This window comes from Eumetopias jubatus, unplaced genomic scaffold (genome assembly GCF_037043125.1).
Source record: "Eumetopias jubatus isolate StellerSeaLion01/CBP00866 unplaced genomic scaffold, mEumJub1_p1.0 scaffold_4, whole genome shotgun sequence".
Lineage (NCBI taxonomy): Eukaryota > Metazoa > Chordata > Mammalia > Carnivora > Otariidae > Eumetopias > Eumetopias jubatus.
Genome location: NW_028274810.1, coordinates 86,737,591 through 86,751,906, shown reverse-complemented (window position 1 = coordinate 86,751,906; position 14,316 = coordinate 86,737,591). Strand labels below are relative to the sequence as shown.

The 14,316-nt window shown below is 56.0% G+C and overlaps 2 protein-coding genes across 2 annotated transcripts; both read right to left on the bottom strand.

Moving 5' to 3' along the window:
- Positions 1-320: 320 nt before the first annotated feature.
- On the bottom strand, positions 321-5,425 carry FCN3 (ficolin 3). Its single transcript, XM_088022856.1, is given in 13 exon segments — positions 321-395; positions 772-917; positions 920-991; positions 1,815-1,948; positions 2,080-2,137; positions 2,140-2,211; positions 3,092-3,096; positions 3,292-3,337; positions 3,340-3,417; positions 3,886-3,936; positions 4,277-4,365; positions 4,658-4,802; positions 5,395-5,425. Coding segments are annotated over 13 exon segments (1,002 nt in total).
- Positions 5,426-9,241: 3,816 nt separating this feature from the next.
- On the bottom strand, positions 9,242-12,424 carry CD164L2 (CD164 molecule like 2). Its single transcript, XM_028113617.1, has 5 exons — positions 12,337-12,424; positions 11,685-11,852; positions 11,516-11,584; positions 10,905-10,949; positions 9,242-9,390 (listed from the first exon to the last, which is right to left on the bottom strand). Exons 1-5 carry the CDS (start codon positions 12,422-12,424, stop codon positions 9,242-9,244), a joined length of 519 nt encoding a protein of 172 aa, XP_027969418.1.
- Positions 12,425-14,316: the final 1,892 nt, after the last annotated feature.

Below are 14,316 nucleotides of genomic sequence, written 5' to 3'. Positions count from 1 at the left end.
GTGAGGCAGCAGTCTGATGTAAACCTCAGTGGGTTCTGGAATCAGGAGCTGGGGATTTAAGAGAGTCTCCAAGATCACTTGGCAAGCCCAGGACTACCTGTCAGACTGCAGTTACCATAGTCTTAACTGTGTGTTGCTCTGCCACTTTCTAGAATGTGACACCAGCAAGGTAACTGCTGGATAACCGTTACCCTGTGGAAGAAAAATGCACCTTTCCTGGCTTGACTCTGAGTTCAAACCAGCCCCGAATGGGACAGGCAAGTAGTAGTAGAGAATGAGAACTTGGCTCACAAGAGACGCAGGGGTGGAGAACAGATGACTTAGAAGGCCCAGGCATGGGTCAACAGGGTGAGATGCTGCGCAGGTGTCCCCACAAAACCACCTACCTGTAGGACCTGGAGGACACCAGGGGGCTGTCAGTGGATGCTTGAATCCTTCCAAGTCCTCCACTACATGCTCCTCTGCCCTTGGCTTGCACACCTCTAGAGATGGAAGCCTCACTACCTTCCGAGGCCAACCCTTCCATCTTCCTGACTGGAAGGTCTTCCTTGAATGGAGCTGAACCCTGTGTCTCTGCTCTGCCCTCCTGAGTTTTTCCCAGTAACTGGGAGAGTCCTGCAAGTCAGGAAAGGTTTAAAGTGATTTTATTTTTAAATGAGGGCAGGAGAGCAGAGGCAGTTAGCAATGGGGAGGGTAGCCAAGGGTCCGGAAGCTGAATGGGAGAGATAAGAGGCCCGGCTGCCAGGGTATCCTAGTGAGCATTTTGTGAACCTTGCGGTAAGGGTGGCCCACGCCCTGGCCTGAGGCCCAGTCGATGCCATACTTGGGAGCTGTGGCCTCAGACACTGCGTAGCACCCACTGAAGTTGGCCTGGTAGCGTGATCTGTCCCACCTGGCACCGTGGACAATCAGCACAGTTGCTGCTGCTCTGCATGGTGGTCCGCATTGTGGGTGGTAAAGGGCTTCCTGTTGTGGGAGCTCAGGGAGTCCCCTGGCCGGGAGGGGTTGGAGGCACCCTGGAGCGGGACACCATGCCTGGCCCCCTCGGAGAGATGATCTCGCAGGAGCCTCAGAGCAACCGTGAGGGGGATGTTAGCAGGCCCCAGGAGAAAATAGCAGCACCAAGGAGCCAGGGGCTTGTCCCCAGGTCACCCGGCCAGTCACAGGGCTACTGGGACTTGAACTCAGGACTGTGGCTCTGAAGCCACTAGCCCCTCCCCCACCTGCCCCTCCCCAAATCCCCAGCTCCCACCAGCAGCCTGAACAAGTCTGCAGGGTGGGGTAGGGGAGAGTGGGGTGGGACTTCCCAGTGCCTGTGCGGGCAAGGGCACCTCCTCATAACCACTTCCCTCTTGGAAGTCTCTCAACAGTCACGGTGTCTCTGAAAAAAAAAAAACAAAAAACAAAAAAAAAACCCCACAAAACAAAAAAAAAAACCCTTTCCCGCTTCCTCTGCCAAAGCAGATAACACAGACACTCAGCAGGGCCTCCGATGGCTCCCACAACCTCTCTCCCGGCCTCCTTGCCCATTTTACAGGGGAGGAAGCTGACACGGAGGGCACTTGCCCAAGGTCACATGGTTAGTAAACAAAAGAGCTGGATTGAAACTCAGGACTGTTTGCCTCTAGAGCCCAACTTGTTCACTCCTGCACTATTCCATCTCATGACTGCCATTTCTCAGATGAGGAGACTGAGGCCCACAGAGGGGAAGGAATTGCCCTGGGTCATTTATGGAGGTGGTGGTAGCACTGGGGAAGGATCCAGCCTCCCTTAACTTCTTCCCCTGCTCTGGGCCCCACCTCAGGCTCACGCGCCTGCCATGCCCTCTGAGAATTTGTCCAGCACCAGCTGGTAGTGATCTGCCTCCCCAACGAGGCGGAAGGCCTCAGAGTGGGCAAAAGTGTGGTTGCCAATAAAGTCCTCCAGCTCCCCCCCTCCCCCCCCCCAGCTCCCAGGTACCTGGGGGGAAGGAGGAGGCAGGGATGGAGGAATCCTCAGATCCCATGGTGGGGATTCAGAGTGCCAGCGAATTGCCCCCCCCCCCCCCCCCGCCAAGGCCCCTGGGGCCCTGGGGGGAACTTACCCTGAAAAGCGAGCTGGCGCAAATTCTCATTCCCCAGCCAGAATTCAGACTCGGGCTTCCAAAACCGGCTTTGTAAGAAGACCAAGAGCAGAATAAACCCACAGGACCATCCTGTTGCTTTTGGAACACTTAGGGAGGCAGAGGAGGCCAGCACAGGAGACGGGGAGAAGCAGGGGGCAGGTCAGCAGAGAGCGGGCGCACTGTGAGGGGTGGGCAGACACCTGCCCCCTCTTTGAACTGGGGGCTTGTTGATAATGTGTGAGTCCGAGTGATCTTTGCCTGTGAATAGTGATGAACTCCACATTCCCTTACTAACTTCTGCCGACCGTCCCCCTCCTGCCGGAGCCTGACAAGTCCCGGGGTGACCGAAATGAGAGAAACGTGGGGCCTGCCCTTGGAGGATGGTCAGTCCTGCTGGGAGTCAGATCAAAACAACCTGCTCTAATTTAGAAGAATCAAGATATTAGAGCAGAGAGGTCACCTCCAGAGTCCCAGGCTCGAGTCCTGGCCTTACCCTGACGTCCCCCAGCTCCCACAGCAAGCCAAGCAGTCCCCAGGCCCTACAGAGTTTCTCTCCTCAATACCCTTCAGTCTAAGGGCCTCTCCTTCCCTGGCGGCCCGGACCCCTGCCGTCCTCCTAACCTGAGTCCCGGCCTCGGTCCTATCCCCCACCGCAGTGTACCTTCCATGGTGCAGCCCGAGTCTTTTTCCTAAAACGTAAGTCTGACCAGGTCCCTCCTCTGTTTACAATGCTTCCATGGCTCTCCATCGCCTCCCATGCTCCTCAGTCAGCCATTCCGTGCCCTCCATAAACTGGCCTCTGTAGAGGCCCTTAATCCATGCTTGACCTACACCAGTCCAACACCGACACGCCTGACCTCTTATCTGTCTTCAACTCATTCACACGATCTCCTCAAACCCTCTCGTCCTCTCCTGCCTCCCTGTGTGTTTGTCTTTCCGTCTACCTGGAATGCTCTTCAGCCCCCCATCTATCTAGAGAACTTCTACAGAGCCTTCAAGGCCCTTTCAAATGGCATCTCCTCTGTGAAGCCTTCTCAGACTTCAAGCCCTCTGGGAGCTCAGGAAGCGTTTGCCGTGGCTGGGAGGAAGGCCTTGGCTCCAGTGGGCTCTGGCTCCCCCTAGGGGCCAAGAGGAAAAGTGTCCGCTGGACCTGGCCTCGGAGCCCTTTGAGCCTCCCTGACACTCACCAGCCCCCGACTTCTTTGGTGTCCTTGTCACAACAAGCCGGGAGGCTCTGCCCTCGAGTAGGCATAGACAGCACCAGCCACTCAACGTGGCACGCCGGCTCAGCAGCTCCTGGCAGCTTCTGGGGCCTACAGAAGGGGAGATGGGCTGAGGGGAGTTGCCAAGGGGTGTTGCCAACCCTCACCCTGCAGACAATGGAACAGGCCAAGGGTGGGACCCTGGGAGCCCTCTCAGCTCCATCGGGCCCCTGAAGAGAGGCTCTACGGAGGGCTGGGCCATGTCTGGCGGCCGATCGACACCCCAGCACCACCTGATGCCAAGTTCCTGTCTCCCGCGAAGGCTGCCTCCAGGCACCACAGCAGGGGCGCTGGGTCTCCTGCCCCAGGAAAAGACAGAGTGTTGGCTCTGAGGTCTGAGTACTTCCAAGGCCCACAAACCAGAGGGGAGGTGCCCAGGCCCCTCTCCTAATCCCCCCCCCCAACTTCTCCCAATCTTCCATCCCCCCACAGTGGATTGCTCAACAGCAGCCGAGCAGAGACACCCCGGTCTAGTCCTGGGGAAAGAAGCAAAGAAAGCAGAGGACCATGGTCCCACACACTCAGCAGGCTCACCCTTGGGGCCCATCTTGCCAGGTGGTCCAGGTTGCCCTGAAATCCCGGAGGCCAAGGTGCCTTAAGTCCCACCCCGTGCCCAGAGCAATGAGGGACTCGAAGCCCGAAGTCAGATCCCAGCTGCACTCCTTGCTGGCTCTGTGATCGGGAGCACGCAGCTTATCGTCCCTGGGCCTGACGTTCCCGCTCAGCAAAATGGGATAGAACCAGCCACCTCACAGAGTCAACCTTAGGGTGCTGGGCGTCCAGCCTGGGGCCTGGCACACACTAGGTTCCTTGCCCCTCGGTCATGGCCTCTCAGCATAGACAGTAATCGCTGCATCCCCAGCCTGCCCACTTCACTCCAGGTCCCTGCCCGCTTCCCGGCATCCCTGACCTTGAGGGCCTGCAGCGCGTTTCTCTCCACGACTTCCTGGGGCTCCAGGACAACTGGGCAGGAGGACAGTTTTGCTGGCTTCCAGTTCCCTGGGTTCTGCAGGAAGACGCAGGGTTGGGTGGCCACAGGGTGGGCATGGGGGAGTGGGCATATCTCCTCCAGACCCCTTTGTGGTTCTCTTTCCATCTCCCAGATTCCAGCTGTCAGGACCCTTGCCTCCAGAGCTGCCAAGGGTCAAGGGTTGGCACCACTTGCATCTATTTGCATAAATTTACAGTGCAGAGCCCAGATGATAAAACTCCCACCCTGCTCCTTGAGGCTAAGTGCCTGGGTGGGAGAAGGACACCCAGGGAAGGAGTGAGGGTTGGTGGGGAGGGCAACCTAGACGCTGGGCAGCTGGGGTGGCCCTGGGTCCTCAGGCAGGCCGGCTTCCCAAGGAAGAGGAGCAAAAAGGGAGAATGGGGTCCAGAGTAGGCCCATCTTGCTGGTGCCCTGAGGGAGGATGCCAGTTTATAAAGGGGCCAGGCTGGTGGGAGAACATGAAGCCTGACTCCTGAGGGACATCACACCCAGGCTAGAGTCAGCAGAGGGTAGAGGCATTTCCTCCCTCAGCCCTGGAGGCCGCGATGGAGCCCGACTTCTGATCCCGGTCTCTGGGGCTCTGTAGCCATCTCTCCAGACCTTTGGATTCACGTAGGGTTTTCCGCCTTTGCCCCTCTGCTTGTTCTGTGTCTTCCGTGTGGGATGCTCTCCTCTCCATCTCTCCCTGCGAAGCCCCACCTATGTGTGGAGGTCCAGGCCTCCTCCCAGCTCCTGCAGGGGTCCCTCCCTGGTCCTTGTCAAGTGTTATGACCACGGCTACCATTCGTTGGGCACCTGCCGTACTCCACGAGTCCTGCTGGGTGTGGTTTGTGTGTGGCCTCTGTTCCTTATGCAGCCCGGCTCATAGTCATTATTGGCCCTGGGTTATAGGCCTGGCACAAAGCAGGCACTCAATAAACATTGGTTAAATGAATGAATAAACAAGGAGAAACTGAGGCCCAGAGACAGAACATAGCTTGTTCACTCTCTGGCACCTCTATGCCCAGAGCCACAGAGATTTTGCCCAAACTCCCCACCGGGGAGACACTCTCGGCAAAGTGACTTCATGCCCACTCTCAAGTCTGTTGGGGAGACCCCGGCAGCACCTAGGAAATAGTTGCTAATATAGGCAGGCCTGGAGGCTAGGAGGCCAGTGAGGAGGCAAAAGCCACAGTCCAGATGCGAGGGTTGCGGTCTGAGCTGGGGAGAATCCTCAGGGGACAGCAGAGGACAGGGAAGGCTCACTCCCTTGTTTGTGCACCCATCCGTTCACTCGGTCATTTGTTCATCAAGCCTTCCCTGAAGGCCTTTTCTATGCCAGGCCCAGGGCTCGTGGGGGCCGGGAGGGCGGCGGTAGCAGGGGGTGTCGGGAAGGTAGAGGCCGAGTGTGCCAGACTGGATGGATGCATGAGATGGACTCTCTGAAATCGTGAAATTTCAATTCCAGGGATCTCTCCTCCCCAAACTCTCCCACAGGTGTGCCAAGAGCTACAGACAAGCCTAGTTAACATGTGCTATTTTTTAAAAAAAGATGTATTTATTTGAGACAGAGAGCATGAGCGGGAGGGGCAGAGGGAGAGGGAGAGAGAATCTCAAGCAGAATGAGTGTGCAGCTGGAGGTGGGGCTTAATTTCACGACCCTGCGATCACGACCTGAGCCAAAAGCAAGAGTTGGATGTTTAACCGACTGTGCCACCCAGGTGCCCATCATGTGTTACTTATAATACATTTTTTTAAAGATTTTATTTATTTATTTGACAGAGAGAGACACAGCGAGAGAGGGAACACAAGCAGGGGGAGTGGGAGAGGGAGAAGCAGGCTTCCCGCTGAGCAGGGAGCCCGATGTGGGGCTCGATCCCAGGACCCTGGGATCAAGACCTGAGCCAAAGGCAGACGCTTAATGCCTGAGCCACCCAGGCGCCCCAATAAATTTTTTTTTAATGTGGCACCTGGCAGGCTCAGTTGGTGCAACTCATGTGACTCTTGATCTTGGCCTTGTGAGTTTGAGCCCCATGTTGGGTAGAGATTAATCAAAAAAAAATTATGCACTGTTTATAATAATCAACAAGGAGATGCCTGGGTGCCTCGGTCAGTTAAGTGTGTGACTTCAGCTCAGGTCACGATCTCAGGGTCCTGGGATCCCCACTCAGTGGGGAGTCTGCTTATCCCTCTCCCTATGCCTCTCCCCCTGCTTGTGCTAATAAAGTCTTTAAAAAAAAAATCAACATGGAAGTGACCCAACTGAACATTGACAGGATACAAGCAAATAAAATATCACCATCTGGACAAGTCATAGGGCAAATCTGAGCTCTAACAAAAGGGGCAAAGTTGCGGAACAATATGTATAGCCCGATCCCACTTTGTATTTTAAGAACACTGAATGTGTGTAAGTATGTTGTAAATTTACAAAAAGAGTCTGAAACAAATTGTTAAGCGTAGTTATTTCTGGGAAGTGGGGCCCAGGGAAAGTGTTCCTCACTCTTCATATCCATTTCTGTATAGACCTTGTGTTCCCTACAGGCATTTACTACTTTGGAAAAAGCAAACATCTGATAAAGAAAGGTCCTTAACTGAGTGGAAAACCAGAAGGAGATGGGGGCATTTCCTCCCTCAGCCCTGGAAAAATGGGCATTCTCCCCACCTGAACTTAAGCGCTGGGTGGGGAAGCCAGGGGAGCGGGAACCAGGCAGGAGAGACTGCGTGCGCAAAGGCTCGGAGAAGAGAGAAAGCAAGACAGGCTGGGTAGCAAGAGGGAGATCCAAGTATTGAGAGAGGGGTGCTCGAAGGGGAGGCTGATGCCTGAGATGGGGGCTCTGATGGGGGTGGATGGGGAGGGGTGAGGAGGTGGACTCTTTGTATGGCGGTGGCGGCACAGGTTAGCTGGGAGGCTGAGAAGTGGCTGGAGCTGCTTGTGGGCCCCGCGTCCCTCAGAGCCCCCTCAGAGCCCATCCAGCTGGAGGGCAGGGAGGCTGGGCCTGGGGGAGGCAGAAGCCAAAGGCTGTGCAGGCTACACAGCTGGAAGGGTGATGCGTGCCCTGGATGCAGATGGAGCACGTGCACCTGCTCTGAGTCTGCCCCACATGCCACCGAGACGGACACTGCTATTACCCCACTTTACACGTGGGGAAGCAGGGCCAGAGCTGGGAAATCACGTCCCCCCTCATTCACACAGAGCAGTCGGGCTCCACAGGCTGACTTCACGGCTGCCACTGTGATCCTCTATGGCCCCTCTGCTTCCTCGGACAATCATAGGATGAAATCTGATAACGCTGTCACTCTTAGCCTCATGCCCCATTTCCAGCAAGTGCCCAGCAGTGAGAGGTGTTATCAGTCACGGGAGACTTCTGGGTGGGGGCGGGAGCTGGGAGAAGAGGTGCGCATGGGAGGGCAGGGGCTTTCCGGGAGGGCCTGAGTGAGGAAGGCCAGAAGTGCAGAAATGGCTGTGAGTCCTAGGGGCATCTCCCCTTTGGCATTAGGGTGGAGACCTAACTTTAGGAGCTGAGAGAGCCTGGAGATGCCTCTACAGGAGAATTCTGAACTTCTGCTTATTCTGGAGTCAGAAAAACCTGGATTCAAATCCTAGCCCTGCCCCGTCCCACTGGGTGATCTTGAGCAAGTGTACTTACCTTTCTGAGTCTCCCACAGATTGATCTATAAAGGGCTGCGGGGCAGGGGGATGGGGAGCGTTAAAACACGTATAACAAAATAAAATATTTTAAAAGGTGATGGGGCGGCTCCATCGGTTAAGCAGTTAAGCGGTTAAGTGGTTAAGCAACTGCCTTCTGCTCAGACCATGATCCCTGGATCCTGGGATGAGTCCTGCATCAGGCTCCCTGCTGGGGGCGGATGGGGGGGAGCCTGCTTCTCCCTCTCCCTCCCCTGCTGCTCCCCCTGCTTGTGCTCTCTCTCCATCAAATAAATAAATAAAATCTTTTTTTTTTTAAAGTGATAGTAGCAGTCCAAGGCTGAGTTCCCATTAAGGCGAGGACGATGGCTATACCCCACCCCCCACAGATCCACACACAGCCCAAGACACGGGACATGAAGCACAGTGCTGGAAAGAGTTCTTTTATTTGGGGGCAGTGCCAGGCAGGGGGCCTGCAGGCATGATGGATAGAACAGGAGGTGGTTGAAGAACGCTCTCAGCTGCAGGTACCAGGCCCGGGACAGGAGGCTCGAGCCTGCTTGATAGCCCACAGGGGCCAGATATTGGTGGCCAAAGTTTTTCCCACCCCCAGTGCCTACAAGGGGGCCAAGAGGGCAGCCTCTTCGTCCTCCTTCCCCCGCGGAATCCAGGCCTGAAGGGGGGTCAGATTCTGCAGAGGCCAGACAGAGAGGGCACTCAGGGCAGTGGCCCTGCCTAGCTGGGCTCAGGACCCCCACCCCTGGACAGCAGGCAGTGGCCGGAAGCACACACTTTGAGGGAGGCTGCAGCGACCCGCCCCACCACACACTTGGCACACGGGGGTCTCAGGGCAGCTCCCCTTCCTAGAGGAAAACCAAACAGCACACGGCACACGGGGGCCTCAGGGCAGCTCCCCTTCCTAGAGGAAAACCAGCCACAGAGCCGCAAAACGAAGGCTTGCCTGGGCTATTACCTACTGGCTCTCCTCCCTGCTGGCAGCATGAGGGACAAAGACAGGTGGGCTCAGCTGGGCTCTCAGACACGGGCCCAGGCTGAGTCCCGGCCCCAGCCAACAGGGGGCAGAGAGAACCCCACGCATTGAGGAGGGAGAAGTGTGGCTCACATGGGTGACGTCAGGAGGAAGACATTGCCCTTAGGGCCGCCCCATTGAGAAGATAGTGCACTGGTGCTAAAAGGGACCCAAAGGGCAAGAGTGGGGTGGGGAAAGTGAGCTGGGACTCCGCTGGCTGGCCAGGTACTCACAGTGTCTGGTAGGTGCTGTCCTTGGCCTTGAGGAAGCGTAAGACGAAGAAGGCTGCTGCCTGCAGGCTCAGCACTAGCACAACGCCCCCAATGAAGCTGGCCCCGTCAAAGCCAGGGCTGTGGGCTTCGGGAACTGGGGGGCTCCCTGCAGGGTGCAGGTCATAACGGGTTGCTGTGGACCAGGATCCCAACCCCACCCCAATAACCAGCACAGTTACCTGGAGGCCCCAGTCCTCACAATGAGAGCCTTGACCAGCAGGCTCAGAAGTTCAGCCCAGATCCTGTGGGCAGTTGGGAAGTGCCTGGTGGGACAGGGGCGGGCCTGGCTAGGGGGGCTGCCGGGGGGGGGGGCTTGGCTCCAGCCCTGGCTCTGTTCCCATTTGCTCTGTGGCTTGATGTCTTTCACATTCTCTCTGGGCTCAGGACTGCATGGTCCTGAGAGCGATGAGCTCCCTTCTAGCCTCCCTATCCTACATTGGCCCGCTAGGGTGAGGATGGACCCAGAAGTTGGGCCTCTGACCTCTTCGGCTCAGAGCTTCTTTTGGCCTTGGGTCTCAGGGTTCAAAGCCCAGATGCAGATGATATCGTCCCTTTTCAGGACTCCTAAGTCCCGAGACCCTGGAGTCACCTGATGTCAGAGCCCTTAGAGAAGGAAGAAGTGGAGGCCCACACCCTACCAAGTGGACAAATGGAGACTAGGTGATGTGTGTCAGAGGGAGAAGCTGGGTTCTGAGGACCAGACCTGTCCAAAGTCACCTCACAGTGAAGACAGAGCCAGTCACACAGTGCTCCCTGACTCTTACCACCCTCCCACCCCACCCCCATCTCAGGGCCCATGGTTGCCAGGCTGTCTGGGTGACTCCCAGCTGTGCCACGTTAGCCATCAACCCCCACTAGGGATTCTATTTCAGGCCCTAGGCCAGGTGCCAGGGCAGGGCTGGGGGCAGAAGATCATTCTGGGGCAGTGGAGAGGGGCCCAGCTAGGAGCCAAGTCTACTTCTCGGAGGGTATAGCTTGTGTAAGCGGGTCTGAGAATATGAAGGGCAAAGGGTGGTCCCAGCTACAGCTCAGGGAGCCCCAGAGAAGGACACTGGGGGAAAAGGAGGAGAGGGAAGAAATGAGCTACCCAAGACTGATCTGGGGCTCAGCCAGAAGGAGCTGAGCCATCAATAATTCAGCCTCTAAGATCAAGTTTCTGGTTTTAATTAACCAAAGACTCTGCAGCCATCCCTACCAAGGCTGGTGACCTCCAGGCCCTGAGGGGCAGTGGGAACCAAGGGGCAGAGTTCTTACTTCTGCTCTGCCAGGAGCCTGCCTTGGTAGTCACTGAGTACCTCATTGGCTACCTGAGCCATCCGTACACGTTTCAGCACCAAGGGCAGGTCCTGAGAGGGTCAGCCTGAGCTCCCAGAACTGGTGTTGGGGACAAGGGACAGGAACCATCATTTCCTGATCGCTTTCTATGCATCAGACCCTGAACTAGGCTCTATACACCTGCTCATAAAATCCTCACAGCAACCCATTTTACAGATGTGGGAACAGTCTCAGCAGGAGAGGTCACAGGGCTGAGGTCACAGGGCAGGTCAGTGCCTGAGCCCAGCTGTCTTTGCTGGCACCTCTAGTCCTCCCACCACTCCCATTCCCCCGGGTAGCACCTACCTGTTGTGACTGTCTTTGGTTCATAGGTGGAGTAGTGGTGGGCAGCTGGAAAGACAGGGAATCCATACTAAATCAGCCCTCCCACTCCCTGACTCCCACCAAGACCCCAGCGCAGGCCAACAGATGGAATTCTGACTCAGATCAGGCCCCCTGTTCCAGGTCCAGGTCCAGGTCCAGGTCCAGTTCCAGCTGACGTACTTTCAAGCCTTAGTTCATACCATTCCTTCCACCAGATGTGCCCTCTCTCCATCTCTACGTTTAAGGGTCATCTCTGATGACACCTCCTCCAGGAAGCCCTCCCCCCATTCCCTTCTGAACTTTTGATTCGGAAGTCCTCACTGTGTTTTAAATTAGACGAGCCAACTCCTCCATGCCCTCCACACATCTGTCCTGGATCCTTTGGCTGTGCCAATTTTTAACTGGGGAAACAGGCCAGAGAGGGCAAGGGACTTTTCAGTGAGCTAAAGGCAGAACTGAAATTGGACCCAGGTGTTCATGAGCATTGTCTGCTCCCCGAGAGAGGCCAATTCCTTCCTGGAGGGCAGGCTCTGGCTGTGGACACCTCAGTCCCCTCTCTCCAACTTGGCTTAGGCCAGCAGGAGTCCCCTTACCTGGACACGACTCTGAGCGGTTGTAGACAGAACAACCTTCCTTGACCTCAGCTTGGGCCACACAGTGTCCTGGTGGGAGAAGGTATAGGGGAGAGATATGGGGAGAGGGGCCAAGGCCCTGGGGTTCAGAACTTGGGGCACTCGATTCGGGGAGGACCCAACTCCGTACCTGGCTCCTCTGGCCGACACTGCTCCCACACGCAGCCGGAGAGGTTGTGTGCTTTGTGCCCCTCCACACAATGCTCACAGAGCTCGAGCTGTTTGCAGGCCCCTCGGACAGCTGGCCAGATATTCAGGCGGAGCAGGGCTCCCCGCCCAAAGCCTCGAGCTCCTTTACCTGGGCATAGGAGCAACTCCTTGAAACTGAGCTGCACACCCCCCTTCCCCACTACTGTGGCTCTCACCCCTTTTCACACTTACACTCACCTGGATCCCCTAAGGCCCACTACACACCTGGAGTTTCCACAAACACATGGTTACACAACCCCCAACCTCCCCCACATTCACCCAGAGTCCCTTCCCTCTGCATACACCTGGGGTGCCCTGATAGATGTGGAGCTGACACCTCCAGACACACCTGGGGTCCCCTCCAAACACCTGAAGCCTCTAATCCGCCACACCTGGAGCCTATTACATACAGATGTTCCACACATGGCGAGAACCCCCTTCACCCACCGCTGGAGCCCTGAACTCTCTGGAAAGTTCCCTCCTGACCCCCGCCCCCCAGCCCAGACCGCTCCAGAACAGGCGGCTGGATGAAGGTAGGCTCCGCCTGCCCCTGCCCGGGCTGGGCCTCCAAACCAGACCCTGGTCCGCGTTACCAGCGACAGCAAGCTGGGCACACAGGAGAAGGCAGCAGCAGCCGCCGCAGAGCGCGACCCGTAAGGCGCGGGGTCCCGGCGCGGCCATGGGCGGGGCGAGGCCCGGGGGTCGTCGGAGAGCTGGTGTGGGGCGTCCCTCCCCGACTCGTCTCCGCTGGGATGTGGGGAGTGAGACCCAGGCAACCTGGGCGTGACCAGGTGGGCGTGGTCATTCTGGGGCGGGGCCAGCGGCTCAGCCGGGGTGGGGCCCGGTCGTCGGGGGCGGGGTCAGGCGGGGGCGCGGCTAGTGGACGCGGCGGGGCGGAGCTTAATTCGGTGATCTGGGGCGGGGCTCGGACAAAAGGGGGCGGGATCCAGGTGTATCAGCACACCCGGTCCTGGGAGCCCCCACCAGCAGCTTCACGAAAACTTCGCTCGGTGGTTAGTAGCGGTACTTCACAGGTGAGGAAATTAAGGCTCAGAAAAGGTAGGTGGAGGTCACAGTGGCAAAATATGGATTCGAAGGGAGGTCACTTGCCCGCAGGCCGGGCCTTGTCGAGTGAACTCAACTAGGCCCCTCGCCCTTCGGACTGGCTTCAGCTGGCCTCTAGACTCTGCCCACCGCGCTTCACCCTTTCACCTTACTCTCTTCTGCCCCTCAGCCTCCCACCACACCCTCCGACCAAGTTATTGGTCTCATTATTAGTAGGACAATTGGGACTTTCCACAGCCTTCCCTTCGGCCTCAACCGCTCTGGTACCGGCCTCTTCTGGTTCTTTGCCCTCTGTAGCTTCTTCTCGGGTTCCTTAGAGGGCACCTCCTCTTTCTCTCCCCCCCTTCACTTCCACTTTCTTCCCCCTTCTCTGTTGCCCCTCCTTTTCCTCCTTCCCCCTCTTCTTCCCTGGTGGCACGACTCCCTCCTGAGATCTATTCCACCTCTCCTGGGGTCATTTTAGCCATTCCTCTGCCATCGGTTCCGATCTGAAAGCCATCAGGTCTCATATCTCCATCTCCAGCCCAGTGCTCCCTCCCCAGCTGCCACCTATAAGTAATAATACATAGTTCACACTATTGACCACTTACTCTTAGCAGAATATACATTCCACTAAGAGCTTTTACTTGCAGCTTCTCATCTAATGTCCACGACTACCCTCTAGGCATGGCTTTTGTTATCCCCAGTTTGTGGGCTTCTGAAGTAAAATCGGGCACCTGGCAGGCTCAGTCAGAAGAGCATGTGGTTCTTGATCTTGGGGTCGTGGGTGTAGAAATTACTAAAATAAATAAATAAATAAATAAATAAACTTTAAAAAAAGAAGTAAAATCACCTGCCCAGGGGCACACAGCTGCAATGAGGGGGGCCAGAATGTGAACCCAGGATTTGATGGGTCCATCTGCTTCCTGGGCACCTCCACCTGAGTGTGTCTCAGGCCCCTAAAACTGACCCATTTCTTTTCCCCATTCATGATACTTCCTTTTGCCTTCAAAACGTGTATCAAATGTATAATTAATTACTCTTTTGTATCCTAGGCTGTAATTTCTATGAAGGCAGGAACCATGTTTATCTTCTTCTGTAGTTAACTCCCTCTACACTTAAGGGCTAAGTAGGTGCGTATTAAATAACCAGATTGTATCATGTAGTGACCGTGTACGTTTGTCTGTTCTTCTGGTCTGTGAGATCCTCAAGGGCCCCCTACTTAATATCATATTAAGTGTTAATTTGTAGATTGTCCATCTTTCCCCATCAGAATGGATGCTCTGTGAAAAAGCCAAGGATTTTTGTTCATTGCCTTATCCTCTGTGCCTAGAACCATGCCTGGAAAGTAGCACATGCTCAATAAATATTTATTGAACATTGAAAATGCAGGGACGTGGGGGTGCCGGGCTGGTTCAGTCTGTAGAACATGCAACTCTTGATCTCGGAGTTGTGAGTTTGAGCCCGTGTGGCATGGAGTTTACTTAAAAAAAATAAAGAATTAAAAAAGCAAAAAAGAAAGAAAAGAA

What these genes read in the sequence shown, in the direction of transcription:
- CD164L2 (XM_028113617.1), bottom strand. Translation starts at nt 12,424, where the DNA reads ATGGCCGCGCCGGGACCCCGCGCCTTACGGGTCGCGCTCTGCGGCGGC. An exon ending in CCGCTCAGAGTCGTGTCCAG is followed by an intron (nt 10,950 to 11,515) that starts GTAAGGGGACTC and finishes CTGTCTTTCCAG; the next exon opens with CTGCCCACCACTACTCCACC. An exon ending in ACCAAAGACAGTCACAACAG is followed by an intron (nt 9,391 to 10,904) that starts GTAGGTGCTACC and finishes TGCACCCTGCAG; the next exon opens with GGAGCCCCCCAGTTCCCGAA.